The sequence below is a fragment of the Balaenoptera physalus genome, assembly GCF_965194825.1.
Source record: "Balaenoptera physalus genome assembly, chromosome: 11".
Classification (NCBI taxonomy): Eukaryota; Metazoa; Chordata; class Mammalia; order Artiodactyla; family Balaenopteridae; genus Balaenoptera; species Balaenoptera physalus.
This window is the reverse complement of record NC_138896.1, coordinates 108,917,361-108,937,830: the sequence shown is the minus strand read 5'-3', so window position 1 is coordinate 108,937,830 and position 20,470 is coordinate 108,917,361. Positions and strand designations below refer to the sequence as shown.

At 43.2% G+C, this 20,470-nt stretch overlaps 1 protein-coding gene across 4 annotated transcripts in view; it reads left to right on the top strand.

Moving 5' to 3' along the window:
• Positions 1-18,710, top strand: part of CNBP (CCHC-type zinc finger nucleic acid binding protein) — a 55,805-nt gene extending 37,095 nt beyond the window's left edge. The window contains exons 1-5 of one of the 4 annotated variants that reach the window (XM_082414040.1): positions 8,662-8,823; positions 16,100-16,216; positions 16,336-16,428; positions 16,581-16,779; positions 17,642-18,710. In XM_082414040.1, the coding sequence (XP_082270166.1) occupies positions 16,114-16,216; positions 16,336-16,428; positions 16,581-16,779; positions 17,642-17,759 (513 nt within the window). In that variant the 5' untranslated portion in view covers positions 8,662-8,823; positions 16,100-16,113 and the 3' untranslated portion in view covers positions 17,760-18,710. Of the gene's footprint in view, positions 1-8,661; positions 8,824-16,099; positions 16,238-16,335; positions 16,429-16,577; positions 16,780-17,641 lie in introns of those variants that run through there. The other 3 variants (XM_082414038.1, XM_082414037.1, XM_082414039.1) reach the window with 3 other exon arrangements.
• Positions 18,711-20,470: the final 1,760 nt, after the last annotated feature.

The window sequence follows — 20,470 nt, the reverse complement described above, 5'->3', positions numbered from 1 at the left end:
GTTGTGGCTTGTGGGCTCTAGAGCTCAGGCTCAGTAGTTGTGGCGCACGGGCTTAGTTGCTCCGCGGCATGTGGGATCTTCCCAGACCAGGGCTCGAACCCGTGTCCCCTGCATTGGCAGGCAGATTCTTAACCACTGCGTCACCAGGGAAGCCCTAGAAAAAGAATTTCATGACATGTGTCAGGCTAACAGAAATTGATCTTAATCACAGTTTACCTTGGTAAAACTGTGTGGAATTTGCAAAGCATTTTCATATATTATAACTGTTTGACCTTCACCGCAGATCTTTGAATATCCAACGCTTCTTTTCTTTAATATTTATTTGGTATAACATTTTATAGGTATAAATTTCATGCTTCTCGAAATCCTATTACCTGCCTTTATGGTTTTGCTGTGGGTTGAGGGGAAATTATAAGAAACTCTCTGTTATCAGTTTCTCCATTGGCAATTTGGGGAACTGCAATGTGCATAAAAGATAATCAAGATAATTTTGGTGAGTGAATGTTTTATAAGGTAATCTATCGAATTGCAAGCTGAATTTGGAATGGTAACTCAGTTCTGCAGACCACTGCACTGTGGGTGCCGCCCCCAGCCAGGACTTCAGTGCTGATGGGAAAGACAACTCTCTGAGTTCAGAAGGACAGTGCAGGCTCTGCCAGCTCGTACAATCCGCAGCTTTCTGGCCAGGATTGCAGGAGCATGGCTTCTGCATCTGCCAAGGCAGAAAGAACAAGAGGCTGAGCAGATGAGAGTCAGGAGAGAAAAGGCCTCCCTGTTACCTGAGGTTGCACTGGCTTGGGCTTGTCCAGAAGCTATTTCCCCCGTCAAAGTCACTTTGAGAGCACTGACCCTACTAGAATAATCAGCTTTCTCGGTGGCTGGCTGGAGGGTGAGTCAGGATTCTAAATTCTGGCTGCAGCGCTGGGGAAAATGGCAGCATCGTGAAGAAAGTACATCATGAAGTCAGCAGCTTCCGAGGGTCGAAATGCTGAGAAGCATGGGTCTGTGATGGAATAACGCGTCTGAATGCCTCCTCTGAATGAGGCAAAGGGTTTGTTAAAAGCAAACGTAAGGATGCCTGGCGTTTGCCCTGCAGCAGGCAGAGGCTTTGATGCTCTCTGGCTGGCATCCCGCATGCCACCGTTAAAACATATAGTTGGCATATAACAGAGGCAAAGGTGGTGCTACAGAGTGTTGGGGAGTAGGGCAGCCGTCTCCCCGAACACAGTGTGGGCAGCCTGAATGAAACCCCTCTGTCCCTTCATCCAAATGCAAGTTTCAGAAATTCTTTATCAATTCTTACTCTTCACATCACTTTGAGAAACAATGATCACTAAACCATCAATAAACACAACGTCCATCGTATAACTGACAAAGGATTGGTATCCAGAACATATAAAGGACCCTTTCAAGTCAGTAGGAAAATGGCAAACAACAAAATAGAAAAAATGAGCAAATCAGCCTTTCTCACAAGAGGAAACTTAAATGGCCTACAAATGTATGAAGTATGTTCAACCTCACTGTGATGTGGGAAAAAGACAAGATACCGGGTGGAAACATGTGCACACAAAAACCTTTACACAAATGTTCACAGCAGCTTTATTTGTAATACTTGAAGATTGTGTTACCAGGTAGGGCAGGTGGTCTCTGGAGAAAGAGAACCAGGCATGGCTTTCTTTTTTTTTTTATTATTATTATTTTTTAAATGTATTTATTATTTTTGGCTGCACTGGGTCTTAGTTGCTGCGCACGCTTGCCACTCTTCGTTGCGGTGCACGGGCTTCTCATTGCGGTGGCTTCTCTTGTTGCGGAGCACAGGCTCTAGGTGCGCGGGCTTCAGTAGTTGTGGCTCGCGGGCTCTAGAGCGCAGGCTCAGTAGTTGTGGCGCACGGGCTTAGTTGCTGCACGGCACGTGGGATCTTCCTGGACCGGGGCTCGAACCCGTGTCCCCTGCATTGGCAGGCAGATTCTTAACCACTGCGCCACCAGGGAAGCCCCGGCATGGCTTTCTTGACATAAGAGAAGCCATTTTTGGCCTAAGCCATGTTGGGATCGAAGCCTGGCCACAGTGCTTGCCCTTGAACAGGTCTCAGTAATTAAGGATCTTAAGGGAAGTGAGGGAATGCAGGAATAAAGGAAAAGCAGTCAAGAAACAATAGTTCAGCAATAAAATAGAGTCCTAATTCCTCCTCAAGAGATACACATAACATACATGTCTTTGAGTTCTGAAGGAACTCAACGTTGCAGCCGTTCAGTCTCTTGAGCGGAGAGATGGATGCACAGACCTATGCGTGAGACATACTTGTATAGAACTAAACAACACGCACAGAGTCCAAGTAAAACTGAGGACAGCCGAACAGAATCAGTGGGCAGTATCGACTTCAGCATCCTGATTGTGACATTGTATCATGCGAGATGTCACTATTGGGGGAAATTGGGTAAAGAGGACATCTGATCTCTCTGTATTATTTCTTTCAACTACACGTGAATCTACAATTATCTCAATAGAAGCAAACAAACAAGAGAGACCCCATGTTTCACCCATCAGATAGGCAAAAATTAAATCATCTCACAGTATATAATGTTGGCAAAGATTTGAGAAACATGGCACGCTTAGCCACTGCAGCTGGGAGTATAATTTGGTATGGCCACTTTGAGAGTCACATGGCAGGCAACCAGTGAAACGTAAAATACAGCCTGTTCACTGCCAGCACCTCTCCTCTGGGTTTGTATACCGTAGAGAAGCTCTCCCACACGTGCCTGAGGAGACCTGTACACAAGGGTGCTTATTACAACATTGTATAATAGCAAAAGAGTGGAAATAACATAAATACCCTCCATTAGGGAAATGGATATGGAAATGGATAAATAAAATATAGTATATCTATAATACACAGCAGTAAAAAATAATGAACTATAGAAAAGAATACAGATATATGTGTGTATATACATTTATATGGATAGATCTCAGAAACATAATACCAAATTAGAAAAGCAAGATAAAGATTGATATTTATTCATTCAGCAACTATTTGAGTGCCTTTCATGTATAGGGAGCCATTCTAGGAGCTGGAAGTACAGCAGAAAACAGACAAAGCAAGACAAAGTCCCTGCCTTGCAGCTCTTAGGTTCTTGTAAGGGAACACAAACAAGTAAGCAGATAGATATGATACTATGTATGTATTGTTTGATATATATAAACCATATATAAAAATTATATATAACCTATATTTATATAATTAAATTATTCATATTATAGATTATATATAAATTTTATATAATTTATACATATGGTAATATATATTACAGAATATATAATACAATATAATATTATAAATTTTACATATTTATAAAAATTTTATATTTAAATAGTCTGCCCAAGTTTATACATTTAATGTATACATACATTTATTTATGTAATATAAAAAATGGACCAGAAGGATATATACCATTTGCATGATATTGGGAGGAAGAGAAAGAAGTGGGACTTGGGGTGGGGATGGTAATATTTGGGCACTTGGAAGTGGCACTTGGGGTGGGGACTGTAATATTTAATTACCTAAAAGCCATTCTTCAGCCAGGTATAAATTCAAACATTCTCTTTTGTAGTTATAATTCATAATTGGAGGACATTTTCATAGTCCTTATGAAAATGTAGAGTCTAAAGTTTATGTTTCTTAAATTGAAGTCTGAGTGTATTTCTCAAGATTGAGAAATTGATTCATCCTTGCCAAACTCATAAGTTACTAATTTATAAACTAGAATGGCCATTTGTGTAAATTTCCACAGAAAAGGGCTGGAGACACAATGAAGAAATGTATAGTATTAGATTTGGGCCCTCCTTTTCTTACCTCCACTGCAGTTAACTGGACTAATCAGGGCACAAGCACAGGTAACAGCCCTTATGACATGTGGGTGGCACCTGTTTTCATATTAAAAACATCAGGGTTTTTTTCATATTTAAAAAAATGTATTTTATTGAAGTATAGTTGATTTATAATGTGTTAATTTCTACTGTACAGAAAAGTGATTCTATTGTGTATGTGTGTGTGTGTGTGTGTATATATATATACACATTCTTTTCCATTATAGTTTATCACAGGATATTGAATATAGTTTCCTGTGCTGTATAGGAAGACCTTGTTGTTTATCCATTCTATCTATACCAGTTTGCTGCTAATCCCAAACTCCCAATCCATCCCTCCCCCAACCCCCTCCCCCTTGGCAACCACAAGTCTATTCTCTATGTGAGTCTATTTCTGTTTCATACATAAGTTCATTTGTGTCATATTTTAGATTTCACATATAAGTGATATCATATGGTATTTGTCTTTCTCTTTCTGACTTACTTCACGTATATGATAATCTCTAGGTCCATCCATGTTGCTGCAAATGGCATTATTTCTTTTTTATGGCTGAAGAAACATCAGTTCTTTTTAGCACTTGTAGGAACTGTGTGCAACTCTGTAGGTCTTCTTTAAATTTAAATTTACAATGAGAGGATTAGACTAAATACTCTGAGATTAGACTAAATGTCCTTTTAGATTTTAGATCCTATTCACCCAATTATATAATAGTTCTTTTTAAATTTAATCTTTAAAAATCAATTACATTGGGCTTCCCTGGTGGCGCAGTGGTTGAGAATCTGCCTGCCGATGCAGGGCACACGGGTTCGAGCCCTGGTCTAGGAAGATCCCACATGCCGCGGAGCAACTGGGCCCGTGAACCACAACTACTGAGCCTGCGCATCTGGAGCCTGTGCCCTGCAACGGGAGGGGCCACGATAGTGAAAGGCCCGCGCACCGCGATGAAGAGTGGCCCCCGCTTGCCGCAACTAGGGAAAGCCCTCGCACGAAACGAAGACCCAACACAGCCAAAAATAAATAAATAAATAAATAAAAAATCCTTCCCCCCCCAAAAAAATCAATTACATTATGTTTATAGATTATGAGAGCTACATGATCCAATTTTACACTGTATCATGCTCTCTCAAAACACAGCATAAGACATCTTGAAAAATACTCTTTGGAAACAATTTAAACACACCATTATCTTGCTATTCACTACCTATTTCAAAGTTTAAATAATGTAGATGCTTGACATGAAATTACTGTAAAATATTTATTTATTTATTTATTTGGCTGCACCGGGTCTTAGTTGCAGCACGAGGGATCTTCATTGCAGCATGCGGGCTGTTAGTTGTGGCATGCGGGATCTTTTAGTTGTGGCATGTGGTTTCTAGTTACCTGACCAGGGATCGAACCCGGGCCCCCTGCGTTAGGAGTGTGGAGTCTTAACCACTGGACCACCAGGGAAGTCCTGAAATTACTTTTTTAAAATGAATGCATCTACTTTTCTATTAATAAAAAAAAGATGGGTGGTTTTATTTTGAAACTTTAAAACTATTTGCAAATAAAGTTTTTCTTTTACCAGTTAGTTTGCAGAAGTAGAGATACTTTCAACATAAGGTCACAGAGAAGGAAGCCAACCAATGGAAAGCTCACTAAATGATTAGTCAGTGTTTCATACTTTCCTTGTCATCAGCTATCCTTCCCCACTCTGTCACTTTAAGGAGTCAATGGGAAATTGCAGGATTCGGTCTCAGTAACTACTGGGAGGCTGGAAGCTTTGTGTGAAGCACTTCCGCCGCCCTTGTTTGAAGCCTGCCCAGTCATTTATTTACTCTCTGACCTTGGGCAGATTACTTAAATTCTCTGGACCTATTTCCCCATAGGGATAATAAAAGTACTTATCTCACAGGGGTTTTGTGAAAACTTACAAAGAGGTTATAAACAATGCCTGGTGTATAGTAAGCACTCAGTAGATAATGATAATAACAATAATGATGGATAATACTTTACAGTAATTACTTTATGCCAGGCACTGTAATAAGAACTCTCTCTATATTACCTATTAGCTATTATTAGTACTGTATAACTGCTTCCTATTTCAGGATTTAGCTTAGTAAGCTATGTTTCTGCTTTAGAAGCCGACATGAGAGGTGGAAACAATTTATTCTCCTTAACCTTAGTTGCATACTTTCCAAGCAAAGTCAGAGACTATTTCCCTGTTGGCAGAGAAAACAAGACACGGAAGGGTTTAGAAGGATATACACAGCATCATCTCCATTTAACAACAGGATCTAAGGCTTGTGCTGGACAGTCGGGCATTTTAGGCGGAAATTAGGAGTTGGCAGATATTGCTGCTCAACTGGCATTCATTTGAAAGAATCCTGAATCATGCTGAATCACAGCATTTTAGCTGGTCCTTTGAGGACACCGAATACTTTCTTTTGGCCCGTGTCATCCTGCAAGATCTTCAAGGGCATGGTCTGTGTCTTAACTCACCTTTGTAACCCCTGCAATGCTGCGCACAGTACCCTGGGTTAGACTGAACACTGGAGGGCAGGAGGGGATAAAATACATCTCCAGGGGAGGGAAACATAATAGGAGCCTCTTCCTTCAAATACACTTGGCAGCTTATCTTTTGAGTGGGGTGGCCTTTTCCCTTTATTTTCAAACATCGCTAGTGAAACAGGTGTACCGAGGCGCATAGCCACGCAACACGAGTCACTGTAGCTCAGCTCCATCCCAGACCTTCTCTGGGTCAGTCAGAATGCCTCATGACCAGACTGGCTCTATTAATAATAGTCATTACGGAAAGCTGGACACCAGGTAGAGAGTAGTCATTGCGGAAAGCTGGACGCCAGGTAGAGAGCCATTAGCTGTTCCTCCCAGAGCCAAACAGCAAAGCCCACATTATGTTTCCATTCCTCTACTTAAGTCTTTTAAACCTATAGAAGAACATTATGTCTAATATCTTTATTTCACACCCACCCTTTTTTTTAAAATTTTTTTTTAATATTAGGAACATTCAGTCCCTGCGCCTATAATGAATAGCAAATATTTTATGTAGCACTGTGGTTGGAATGGTAAACAAAAATCAAGTCAGAAAATATTAATTTATGGTTCCTACGACAATTTTAATTCATCCTCCTGGTGTGGCGTGGAGGCACCCAGGCTGGACTTCCTACATAGGCTCTTGTGTTGCACTGACTCACTGTTAGGGCTTAGGAAATCACTAGTTGTGTCTGCAATTACCACACTACGCCTTACCTCAAGATATTATAAAGATTCAACAGTTAGGGAGGGGAAGTCCATGAAGCTGTATAAGCTTCTTGGTAATAAAACTATGTAAGCACAAAATACCGTTTTATTATTGGTAACTCTGGTGTTGCAACTTAATGCATAAAGTGCCAGGCAACTCAATCTTATTGGAAATGGGGACTTTTCATACTTAATTTAAAAATATTTTTACTTTAAATTGCCTTAACAAAAGTTTTTTAAAAAATCATTGGTCCTTAAAATAGTCCATCCACTCTGATAATTGCTACCCTCTCTTGAGCACTACGTTGGACACAATCTGCTAAATGCTTTACAATAATTAAGTGATTTTAATCAGGTTTAACCCTGACTCTCAGCATCTGAGCTCTTAACCACTCTGCTATACTACCTCCTCACAACATGATTTAAGAAGCCATACAGCCTTGCCACTAGGATTCAAATAAGGTGAAACCGGGGGCAAATGAATAGCTCAAGTCTACACAGCCACCTGCGGAGCTAACGCGACAAACAAGGACTGATCACCCCAGTTTTAACATCTTAATAACAAAAGATAAGAGCGCTTACTTTCCAAGTGTAAGTCATTAAAAGAATGAAAAGTACACTCCTGGCAGGCATCAGCCAACATGGGCCGCAGACTAACCTCAAGAGCACACCAAGTTTAGTATGAGACTTAAGTGATTTTAGGGCCTTTTAGGGCTCAAGAGACTAGGGACTCTTCCTTTTTTTTTTTCTTTCATGTTTTTAATAAAGGCCATTCCCAAATGGGACACAAAATTCTGTAACTTCTTAGTTTACCACTGAACAGTTTGACTTTATTCCACCATGACAGAATATCTATGCTATATATACAATGTCTTTTGGAGAAAATCTAAAGGCCTTTCGGGACCGTGACAGCCCAGGCCGGGTGGCCCTCCTGTCGCAGGGAACGTCACTCATCACATGCTCCTCCGGTGACAAGGGTGTTGGGACCGAGGTTGCGGGCCGTCCTTCCACCCCCGCCCGCTCCCCAGGGAGGGACTTTTATTTGAAAGGGGGTGTTATCAGTCCTGCAAGTGGGAGCTATGAGGCCTCCGGGGCTCTGCCTGGGCCCCAGAAAAACCCAAACGAATCTCAGGCCTGCGGGCCGCAGCCACGGCCACCTGCGTGACTGGGCAGTCCGACTTCCCCAAACCGAGAGGCCCCGGAAGTGGGGCCGGGCTCCGGCCGCGCCGAGCTCAGGGTCCGCGGGCACACGCTTTCCGGAGCCCGCCACGGGGAGGAGTCCTCCCGGCCCCACGCGCACCGCAACCGCCTCCCTGAGACCGCCTCGCGGCGCCCCTTGGCGCTGCTGCCAGAACGGTCGCCGAGCCAGGACCCCGACATCCCCGATCCTGAGAGGCCGGATCTCGGGGCGGGAAGGCCGCGCGCGGGGCACGGCGGGAAGGGCCGCGCGCTCAGGGGAAGAGCCCCGCCCGCCGCGCCGCGTCGGGCGGGGCGGCCCTCCCCGCAGGCGGCCCTAATTGGACGGCCGAGCCCCGCGCGCTGATTGGCCGCGTGGGCGAGGCGGAGGAGAGCCGTGCGCAGCGGCGTGTGTGGGGCCGTGTGCAGACCCGCGTGTGGCGCAGGCGAGGACCCTGAAAATAAACAGCCGCTGCCTCGCGAGCCGCCTTCTCGGCCTGCGTCCGAGTCTCCGCCGCTGCGGGCCTCTCCGACGGTGAAGGTGAGGCCGCGAACATGCCGGGGGCCGCGGTGTGGGGGCCGCGGGCGAAGGGTCGGGAGCAGGGAGGCGGCGATGGCGGCCGCGCTCCGGCCTGCGCCGCTGCTGCGTCAGGCGGGAAACGGGCCGCCGCCGCCCGGCCCCGGACTGCGCCCCGCGGCCTGCCGCCTTCCCGCCCTGCCTGCCGCCCGGGACGCGGGGCCGCCGCAATCGGGCCGCCGGGCCCAGGCCGCAGCCTCGCCGCGGACGAGGCCGCGCGTCCTTGGGGCCGAGGCGGGGGCTCCGGGGCCGCGGAACGCAGGGCGGGGGTGGATTTGGCGGGAACGTGCGGGGAGGGGGCCGTGTGGGGGGAGGGCCCTGGAGCGGCGGGGGGCAGGGGGGCTGGGCCTGGCGCGGGCCATATGCCAGGGGCTCTGTGGGCTTAGGTGGGGCCTTGGAGAAGCTCTCCGTTTAGGGTGGGGGGACACCCCGCCGGAAGGCCCGTGAGGCTTCGGGACTCGTTCTGCCTACTTCCCGATAGCTTCCCGCTTCTTGAATTTTTATCGTCATTGACATGCTAAGTTATTTGTCTTACGGTGCAGTTCGGGAAGGGGCAGATAAGGCCCGCTTTTCTTGAGTCAACACTAATTTAAGGTGCGGAGACTTTTAAAAAACCCCGCTATCAGAAAAAAGCATGAATTTGTCAAACTTCCAAAATCATGGCAGCAGCAGTAACCTTTGCATCATCTCTTGGATAGGTGAAACGAATACAATTTAATCTAAAAACGAGTCGAGAAGATTAATTAGCCAACCTCCATTTGGATTTTCCAAACGTGAAAACCTATTTTAGAATGGCATAATGGCCCACATTTGGGTTTGGGTGTTGATTTTATTATTGGTAAAGCTTGTGCTTGTTGCCACATGTTAACCACATGGCCGCAGCCACAGGGCACTTCCAAAGGAAGTGATTACATCTGGTTTTGGGGGTCTTAGGAAAAGAAAACATTGCTCAGTTTTCATCTGTAACTTCAGATAGTGTGTTTCAGGCATTATTCAGAGGGATCCACAAAAAGGGTAAGGTAAAGAAGCCAAGAGTCGGGATTAGTTTTTTTTCTTTTCAGGAGGATTAATTTACGTCCTCATCTTGTACCCCCAAATGACAAGTTTTTAAAAACAGGTTTTTCCCTTTTTCCTATTGTTTGACCCAGTTTTGGGAGAGAAACATAACCAGTTAATTTCTGCATCAGTGAGTTAACCTTAATTTAAATTAAGAACTTTGTTATTCTTTTGCTCAAGACCTATAAGTTGAGTGTAAGGTTTTGAGGTTCTAAAGAGATGGATGAAAAGAAGTTCCTACCTCTTAGGCTTTTTTTTTTCCCCTCTGCAAAGCAGTTATTTTCAAATGCTTCTTAAAAATTACTGTGATAGAGGCTTAAACACCTACAAAGTGCCGCGTACATAGTTTCATGCTGTTTTTAGTTTGTTGAGCCTGATTCTTGTCTACAAGGAGCTCTCTGTACTGGAATATAAAAGGAATAATTTATTAGGTTCCCAAGGGCTGAATTAAGGACTTAAGATTTTTCCAAATCGCAACTCTTGGCAACAGTATTTGAAAAAAGCTAACAGTATATGTTTATGTACTTATCTAATATGTCACAGATAAATTGGGTAAGTTTTTCTCAGCAACCAAAGGTCCACATGCCTTTTCCTATTGCTAACAAGCTAGGTGTTTCATACGTGCAGTCTCTTTAAAATATTTTGAGCTAAATCAGTGGAAAACTTAAGGGGCATTTATTACACTTGCATTTGAACATCTGGAACAGGCCGAATGCTGTCTTTTCTAAGGTATTATAAGTGAGTTTTGTAATACAGTTTTGTGATTGGATTCTTTTTACCTTTCTTAAAATCTAATTGAAGTCTGTGGTACCTAAATGGAAGCTTAAAATGGGTACTTAAAGGCAGTAGAACCACAGTTTGACTAGTTGGAATGATTGGTCTGTTGTCTAAACTCTTGACCACAAGAGAGATTTTGCTTTTTTTTTTTTTTTTCCCCCCCTGCAGGAGTGAGAGTTTCTTTTAAGAATTGCTGGCCTCTTTCCTCTTCCTAGCCTTCTGACAGTAAGTGGAGAGCAGAAGACTGATGCCAAGGCATCCTGGCCTGCTATGTGGAGAACACTCTTTCTGCACTGTCTCATTTAATAGAACTCTTATTCTGCCAGTGTCAGATGCCGCTGCAGTAAGGGCATGCTGTTGAGAGAGTCACAGTGAAGTGCACACCATTTTCATGTTGTAAAAAACTGCTGGAATAATAAAATAGAGCTTGTGGCTACCAACTTTCACATTGTGAGTGGATGGGCTCTGTTAATTAGGACTGAGAGTGCAGTATGGTGGTCGCCTGGAGTGGCTCCGTAGTTACAGATGAGGGTTTTAACTAGTGAAGTCAGGTTGGCAGTCTTTGGTCTGTGGTGACACTCCTAAGTTCTGCCTCAGGAAGAAGGTTAAAATCTAAAGTGGCTTTAAATTCATTCATGGGTGTGGATTTTTAGAAATGTATCGATTCTAGTTTTATTTTGACTTCTCTAAATTGGTGTGCTTTTCTGATAGCATTTTCATGTACTGTATCACTTAACCCTAACAAAAGCCTCTGCAGAGGACTTGGAGCCAACTGTTGAAATCCTGACTCTAGAACTTTCTGTAGGGTTAGCCAAAAAGTTCTAGAAATAAGGTGTTATGGGAAAACCCGAGCGAACTTTGTGGCCCACCCAGTAGTTGTACGGCTTTGGGAAGTCATTTGGTCTCAGAGCCTCAGTTTCCTTATTGTAAACTGGGGACAGGAATACATGACTAGCAAGGTTGTAGGAGTTACAGATAATGTGTTTATCAATCCTTGACTTACAGTAGGTGTTCAGCTACTGACTGAAACCCTTCGGGACATGCAGAGATGGGTGTGAGGAGCATTGCTCCCAGGACTGTGCTCTGTTCTACAGTATTCTGGCCAGAATGCAGGTAGTGCACAATATAACTTGCTTCCTTCCATTCTATCTGTAGTTTATCTTTATTTCAGCAGTTTGAAGTGTTTCAGTACCATGTTGGAACTCTGAACCAACTTATTAGGGCGTAAAAATGGGTGAGTGCATTCAAGGGGCAGAAGCTCCACTGTGGTCTCAGTGCAGGTTAGGTCAACGTGGATGAGTCAGGGGTAACCCTGAGTTTGGGGAAGGTGACTGGAGACACAGCAGATGTGAATCGATACGGCTGTGTTAGGAAAACAGTCTAACCTGATCCTCATCAACTGCTTTATGTCACGTTCCCCCTCCCCCCTTGCCTGTTGCCACTTATTTTAAACGTATTTATAGAGAGTTATGGTCTCTTATTGGTTGGAACGCATTGTTAGTCTTGACCGTGTGCTGTTAAGATTTAAGTAGTTTATTGGCTTTGTTCTTAGTATCAAAAATATGGTAGAATTACATTCACGAAGACATTTGTATTCCATTTGCGTTTTGGTACCAATTCCAGGATTTAAGCCTTAAAGCCTAGACGAGTGCAGTATCTGTAAACGAGGCCTCATAGTTTAGCTTACGTGGCCCTCACAGTGAATCTTTGCAAACCGTATCCTGAGTGCCTTACTCCTCCTGCCTGGCATGCCTGTGCTCCTACCACGTCTTTACATGTGATTTATGTCAATGAAAATTCAATACACAGCAGTCGAAATGGAAACAGATCCTGATTCCTGTTATTGAAAATGTGGAGTCATTAGGAATTCACCCTTTTTCTTGTCTTACCTCTAATCCATTCCACTCAGGAAGTAGATTTTATGAGATGGGAAACTTGAGTATAAGCAGAGTTGGGCCCGCTTCAAGCCTGCTGTGTAGATTGGTTTTGTTTGTTTGTTTGTTTGTGTTGGCTGTGTTGTGCGGCTTGCAGGATGGATGCCCCGAGCCCTAACCACTAGGCCACCAGGGAATTCCCTGGACTGAGTGCTCATCTATCTGTCTACAATCCAGCTTAAGTGGGAGAAGAGTGGAAAGGCAGGAATAACTGTGTAAGCAGTGGGCATAAATCCATACTTTTTTTAAATTGAGCACCTATTAAGCACAAGGCACCTGGTAGTAATCTGGTTACAGATCAGTTTTATCTTCCTCAAGACAGGAGAGGGGTCAGGTGTCCTGAGGTAACGCAGCAAGTGGTTAAGCTGGGTTAAGTGGTCAGTCTTTTTATACTGTGTGAGGGATCCATGGGTGTAGGTACAGCAATGATTTTTAGCAGCAAAAGGAAGAAAAATATGCTCCCCTGCTGCCTGGCAACAGTGAAAATACGGTATTTGTTTTTTAAATTCGTATATATGTTTTGTGGCATTCCATAAAATGTTGCTGAGAGTCTGGATGGCAAGTTAGGGGTCCTGGCTCGGTTGCTGATTTTAGTGACCTGGAGTGAAAATTTCTCAGTTACATGTGGGGATTTTACTAGACAATCTGAAATACATACCGAATTTAGAGTGATTGTAGTCCTCGTTGAGTACGTAGTTGAAAATACATCATTAACTTTTTTTTTCTTTTTTTTTTTTTTTTTGGCTGTGCTACGCGGCTTGTGAGATCTTAGTTTGAACCGGGCCCTGGCAGTGAAAGCGCTGAGTCCTAACCACTGGACCGCCAGGGAATTCTCAGCATCGTTACTTTAAATTAATGGTGCAACAACTCTTGTGATAGCAAGAATTCAGGTGTTTTATTGTCAGTACTTACTGGATTGGATCGGGTCTGTACAAGAAACACAAATTGTTTCGTTCAGCAAATGACTATTGGTGCCCCCCCCCCCACAAAAAAAACCCAAAAGACCCCAGCAGTTAAAATACTGAGTTATACTGCTACTAAAAGGATAATTGGATGGGGTATTATGATTCAAAGGTGAATTACTTGGTGTCTACTCTGAAGGAATATGATAAAAAGCAAAATGGTAGTGTAGAGTGAGTGCCCTGGGTCTTACTAGGGATTAAGGATAGCTCCAGGCTGGGTGGTGTGGTCAGGTTCTTTTATAGAGTTGGCCCTTGAAGGCTGCAAAAGGTTGTGACAGGCGGGAGAGGCGGGGGCAGGGCAGTGCCATGCCGCAAATTCGCAGCCAAGAGCTGTGGGAGTCAGGGAGCCATGATAGATTTGCAGCTTTGTTTTACCGCCTCTCGTTTTCCTAAGGAATAATAGCATGCCATTCCCTAAAGACCTTATAACCTTATAAATACATTTGTATGTAAGATGAGTACCAGGATCAGTAGCATGCCTTAAAAACATAGTGGGAATCAGTTGGGTTAATGTTACTAAAGAGCTCTCTGTCATAAAGGAGTCGGTGAAAATGTAGACCAGCTGATTGAGGTCGGCTTGACCAAAGAGAGAGAAACAGTTCATGGAAAATCCACACTTAGCTTAATCAGTTCTTGAGTAGCTAAATTTTTTAAACTAATATTTGTAGGCTAAAAGTAAACCTAAAATTTTAACTGCTGACTTTATTCAATACACTGATAAACATCTGATGATTCATTATAACGTATTTCGTTTGTACTTTACCATTATGAAACAGGAGGTCCTTTTAAAGCAGCAGTCTAAAAGGGAGGTTGCCTGGAACTATCATTTCTTTAGCTTTGAAAATGCATATTGAATATTGGGTTGTCATTTTTCGAAAAGATAAGTATCTTATTGAAATAAGAGAATTATAAAATACTCAGAACTCGTCAAATTGCCTGGATTACCTTGTGAAAGGAAGTGATCGTTTGTGCAAAGAACTCCTTGGGACCAAGAGTTAATGTGCTCAAATTGGTCCCGAGTAAACAGAAGATGCAAAATGAAAATGGGGTTGAGGGGAGGATGACATACCATACGCTGCATTTTTTTGTGATCATTTTATGTGCCATTCGTTTTTTAATCATGAGTATTCTCTCTGGTGGAAACCAGCCCCGCACATGACTTAGAATGCCAGCACCCGTATAAGAAAGCAAATGTAATTTTGCAAAAATACGTTTTTAATCTTCACTGACTGGTTTCATCCGACTAGAAACGTGCATTATGCATTCAGGCACTTTCCCCTGCCCCCTATTGGTAATAAGTTTATACGGCAAGTGGCAAGAGTTGGTAGAAAGATTCCTCTGAAGATTTATCCTGGCTCTGATTGCAGAGAGTTGGGAAAGGTAATGAGTTCTTTTCAATATTTGATGATGGAGACTTGAAACTTGAGCATAATTTTTAGTCACTAGATTGCTCTACAACGTGTTTTAAAAACTTTGTTTACCATTGTTTGACACTGGAAATAAGGGTAAAAATGTTTAGATATGGAAGTGTGGAAATGTAAAGGTTACATTGTTTTTAACTAGTTTGTTTTTTAAAGGCCACTTTACTGGGACTTTGTCCTGCAACATTCCATTCTGTTCTATTCCATTCCATTCTATTCTATTCTAGGAATAGCCCGTGCTTATTTTTGGATTGTTACATAAGAAGCGTAAAATGCATTTGCTTTAGTTGGAGTTTTGCTTTTATTTTGAAACAATACCCAATAAAGGAGTCGTCTATGAAATTCCAAGTAGCCTTGTTTTAAATGTAAAATTACAGAAAAATTTGGAAATGGGAGACTAGAAGAGGGAAAAAATGGTCCCAGTGCTACTGGTATTTTACTTTGGTGTCCTCTTTGTCATTTTTCTAATATTTTTAACATACTGTGCTGTCTAGAGACAGAATTGCCTGCATTTCTTCTAACGTGCCTGCTCTAAATACTGAATTGGCACGTAGTGCTGCAGTTTAACTGGGCACTGTGTTAGGTGCTAAGGGCGCAGACGAGACTGTTTCTTCATCCCCTCTCAGAGTCCATACTACAGCTCCACTGGCTTATTCCAGTTTTATAGCCAGTAAATGACTTCCAGTTGCCCACAATAAAGTTTACTGGCTTGTAACCATGAAAATGTCCATTAAGTTGGACCTGGAATGAGGTATTACTAATTATTTCTAATAATGGATATTCATGGATACTAACCCTGTAAGTCCCGTCATCCCATTAATAATTGGATTAACATGTATGCATAATCTTAATGATTGTAAAGATCACAAGTTTATGAAAATACATAATGTTTTCAATGTGTTTTTCACTTTTAATATATTTCATAATAGATATATAATGCCTACACATATAGTTATGTGATTGTTTTTCTAACCAATATATTGGTTGGCTTTTTTTCTCCGGAATAATTATCCAAAAGTACACTAAACGGGGAATAAAAGCTAAAAGTAATTTCAAGTGGTTTAATGTGGTCATTTTTAATGTTTTGAAGATCTGGCTGCAGCCATGAGCAGTAATGAATGCTTCAAGTGTGGACGATCTGGCCACTGGGCCCGGGAGTGCCCCACTGGTGGGGGCCGTGGTCGTGGAATGAGAAGCCGTGGCAGAGGTGGTTTTACCTCGGATAGAGGTATTTTTGTCGAATAAAAAATTTTGAAGTACTTCAGCATGCATAAGTATCAAGACTGGTCTAATTAGTCAAATTCTTTTTGTTTCTGCCCAAAATAGGTTTCCAGTTTGTTTCCTCGTCTCTTCCAGACATCTGTTACCGCTGTGGTGAGTCTGGTCACCTTGCCAAGGATTGTGATCTTCAGGAGGATGGTAAGTATTTAACACTTCCTCTTCGTACGAGCACGCACTACTGCGTTGGAAGAGATCTTCCACCTCTGAGGGTGTGTGCTGTATGGTTTGGAACGTAGCGGCATCTGTAAGGTTTTATAGTCTTGGTCTGCTTCTTTTCCTTATTGTTGAAGCCTGCTATAACTGCGGCCGAGGAGGCCACATCGCCAAGGACTGCAAGGAGCCCAAGAGGGAGCGAGAGCAGTGCTGCTACAACTGCGGCAAACCCGGCCACCTGGCCCGGGACTGCGACCACGCCGACGAGCAGAAGTGCTATTCCTGTGGCGAGTTCGGGCACATCCAGAAAGACTGCACCAAAGTGAAGTGCTATAGGTGAGTTGCCGGCGTGCTGCTGGCCGAGAGCTCATGGCAGGGGCTCCTGGAGAGTGAGTTGGCTATAAATGGGAGGACCTTGGGGATAGTACATGCCCTGAGGTGGCTGCGACCGTAGGAGAGGTTTCCGGCTTGCGCAGCCGAACTGTCTCTACCTTGGGCAGTGTCCTGCCGTGATGCCTGGTGGGTTATGGCAGCTGGGCAGCACGCAGCACAACTTTGGAATTTTTAATGTTCTAAAAATAAGAATGTTGGGACTTCGCTGACGGTGCAGTGGTCAAGACTCCGTGCGTGCTTCCACTTCAGGGGGCATGGGTCTGATCCCTGGTCAGGGAACTAAGATCCCGCCTAACTGTGCAGGGTGGGCTCCCTCCCCCCTGCCAAAAATAATGTTTTGTTATAATAATTTGGGGTTTTCAGAGACTTTGTAGAAAACCGTGTAATTCACACACACAAATCTTTTGTCATGAAACCAGAGGTCTCTGCCTGTCTGTGAATGTGACATATAATAATATGTACACGTTAAAGTATAAAATTTTATAAGTTTTGATATGTATATGCCTGTGAAATCTTAGGGGTTAATTTGTGTGAAACTATAACATTGGCCAGTGTTTTGGTTGTGGTGTTGGTTGGACTCTTATGGCAAAAGTTTTGGTCTTATGCGTTAGGCTGCACAATTGGGTAGCTTCGCTATCAAATTCCTCCTTTTTGCTCTTAGTTTAGGGGATAATAAGACTTACTGTCCTGAAAACAAAGCTGTACTGGTTTATTGTTGCTTTTTGTTCTGCAGTAACTATTGCTTTAGTCCAGTTTGGCATTTTCTGAGCGCTATTATGAAGTTGTTCTACTTTCCTTTCTTTAGGTGTGGCGAGACTGGTCATGTAGCCATCAACTGCAGCAAGACGAGTGAAGTCAACTGTTACCGCTGTGGCGAGTCAGGGCACCTTGCACGGGAGTGCACGATCGAGGCCACGGCTTAATTACTGTCCTCTGTCGCCCCTCCTTTTCTGATTGAATCCTCTTCACTGGCCAAAGGTTGGCAGATAGAGGCTACTCCCAGGCCAGTGAGCTTTACTTGCCGTGTAAAAGGAGGAAAGGGGTGGAAAAAAACCGACTTCCTGCATTTAACTACAAAAAAAAGTTTATGTTTAGTTTGGTAGAGGTGTTATGTATAATGCTTTGTTAAAGAACCCCCTTTCCGCGCCACTGGTGAATAGGGATTGATGAATGGGAAGAGTTGAGTCAGACCAGTAAGCCCGTTCTGGGTTTCTCGAATATGTTCCCATGTAGGAGGTAAAAACCAATCCTGGAAGTGTCCATGAGCTTCCATAAGTAACTTTAATTTTAGCATAATGACTGCCTTGGATTGTCTGACCTCAGTAGCTGTTAAATAACATCAAGTAACATCTGTATCAGGCCCTACATAGGACATACAGTTGACTGGGAGTAAACAAAATAAAAACCAAACATGCGTGTTACCGGCTATGCGAGAAAACTTGGGATAAAAGCCTGAACAGGAACAACTTCCCCGCAGCGTTGATGCTGGGTAAACAGATGGCGATGGCAAAGGTGTAGAACACATTTTTTCAAAGACTAAATCTAAAACCCAGAGTAAACATCTATGCTCAGAGCTAGCATAATTTGGAGCTATTCAGGAATTGCAGAGAAATGCATTTTCACAGAAATCAAGATGTTATTTTTGTATACTATATCACTTAGACAACTGTGTTTCATTTGCTGTAATCAGTTTTTAAAAGTCAGATGGAAAAAGCAACTGAAGTCCTAGAAAATAGAAATGTAATTTTAAACTATCCAATAAAGCTGGAGGAGGAAGGGGAGTTTGACTAAAGTTCTTTCTGTTTGTTTCAGATTTTCATTAATGTATATAGTGCAAAATGCCATATTAAACGGGGGAATGTGGAGGACTGAAAGCTCACAGTTTGGACTTTTCTTTTTGTACTAAGTCATGTCTTCAGTAATGAAAAATAGCTGTTACAAGGAAGCACAGGCTTCAGATACTTTGGGGTCAATTGTTTTGCAAGGATACAGAAAATGTAATTCTTTCTAATCCATTATAATGATGGCCTTTAGCTCCGTGTTCATTCTGAACAGTTCTAATACCATTGCTGTTTTAGCATTTCATATTTTTCCTGGGCTTCACGGGGATCTGAAATGTTGGATTCCTCCTTTTTTCCCTAGGGTTTGAGCTAGAGTTGAGATGGACCTTAGAAGTCATCTAGTTGAATGAACTCACTTTATAGGTGAGTTACTAGAAGCTTAACTTGCTTGAAGGGTGTACAGCTGCCTAGAGCTGGGAACTTGAAGTACGCTTCCTACCCTATGCCCTCTATACTTTTTTGTCGTCCCCCCACCCCACCCCACCCCAAACTACATACAGTTAGTGGCACATGCTTCCACAGGCTAGTTCATTTGTTCCCCCTTCACACCACCATGTGATTTCACCTTGGATGTATCGTGCATTTTTCACCCTCCATGTAAAGTCTGGTCGGTTTATGTTGGTGTATCACTGCAGTGTTAAGATTTGGTGTTTCAGCTGTGCTGTGCTAATTCCAGCTTGGTCAAATTAATAGTCCAGAGCAGGCAAGAAAATGAAAACACAACATGGGTTCATTTCATTATGAGTACAAGCTTACTTTCTATTTGATTTTTTTTTAGTTTCTAGCACAAGCATGAGACAGTGTAAGGGAAGCCCTGTTTTCAAAGGCATCACTGTTACATGTAATTAAATTCAGGGTTGGGGGCCAGCGCACATGAGGTTATTTTCTCCCAAGGTTTCCAACCTCAAGTGGGAAACATAAAACAGCAAACGAGATATTTAGAACTGCTTTGTTCCAACATAGCACCATCCTTTGTGCTACGTTTGTAGTACCTAGCAGTTGCCTTTTGTTCGAGACCCTTTGACGCACATAATTAAGGACCTATTTGGAACATACCACAAAGTGTGCTTTCATACGGTAGCATTTCTTTGCATTGACCTTGATGACTGAACAAGTCCAGTGAGAAAATGTGTTTTACAGGGATATTGAGCTAATTGCTAGGAGCCAATGAGCAGTTTGTGTAGGATTAATGCTTTGCTGTCAAACTTGGTTGTAAGGCTACTTTGTTTTTTTTTAAATGCTTCTTTAGATATCTTTTTCTTCTTAATCCTATTTATTTTTTGGCTGCGTTGGGTCTTGGTTGCTGTGTGCGGGCTTTTCTCTAGTTGCAGCGAGAGTGGGGTCTACTCTTCGTTGCGGTGCGTGTGGTTCTCATTGCGGTGGCTTCTCTTGTTGTGGAGCACGGGCTCTAGGCGTGTGGGCTTCAGTAGTTGCAGCAGACAGGTTCAGTAGTTGCGGCACACGGACCCTAGAGTGCACGGGCTTCAGTAGTTGTGGCGAGCGGGCTTAGTTGCTCCGTGGCGTGGGATCTTCCCAGACCAGGGCTCAAACCCATGTCCCCTGCATTGGCAGGCGGATTCTTAACCACTGTGCCACCAGGGAAGTCCTTAAGGCTACTTTTTAAAAACAGTTTTCAGATAGTAACATTGCCTTGATACATGAATGGTTTTGTCAAAAGTGAGGCTTGTTTGGAGGTAGCGTCTTTCACCTGTTAGGGTCTGCCTCCCTTTTGTGTACTTCTAGAATAGCTATTTCTCCTCAGCTTCTTGAAGCTTCTTCATCAGTGACTTCAG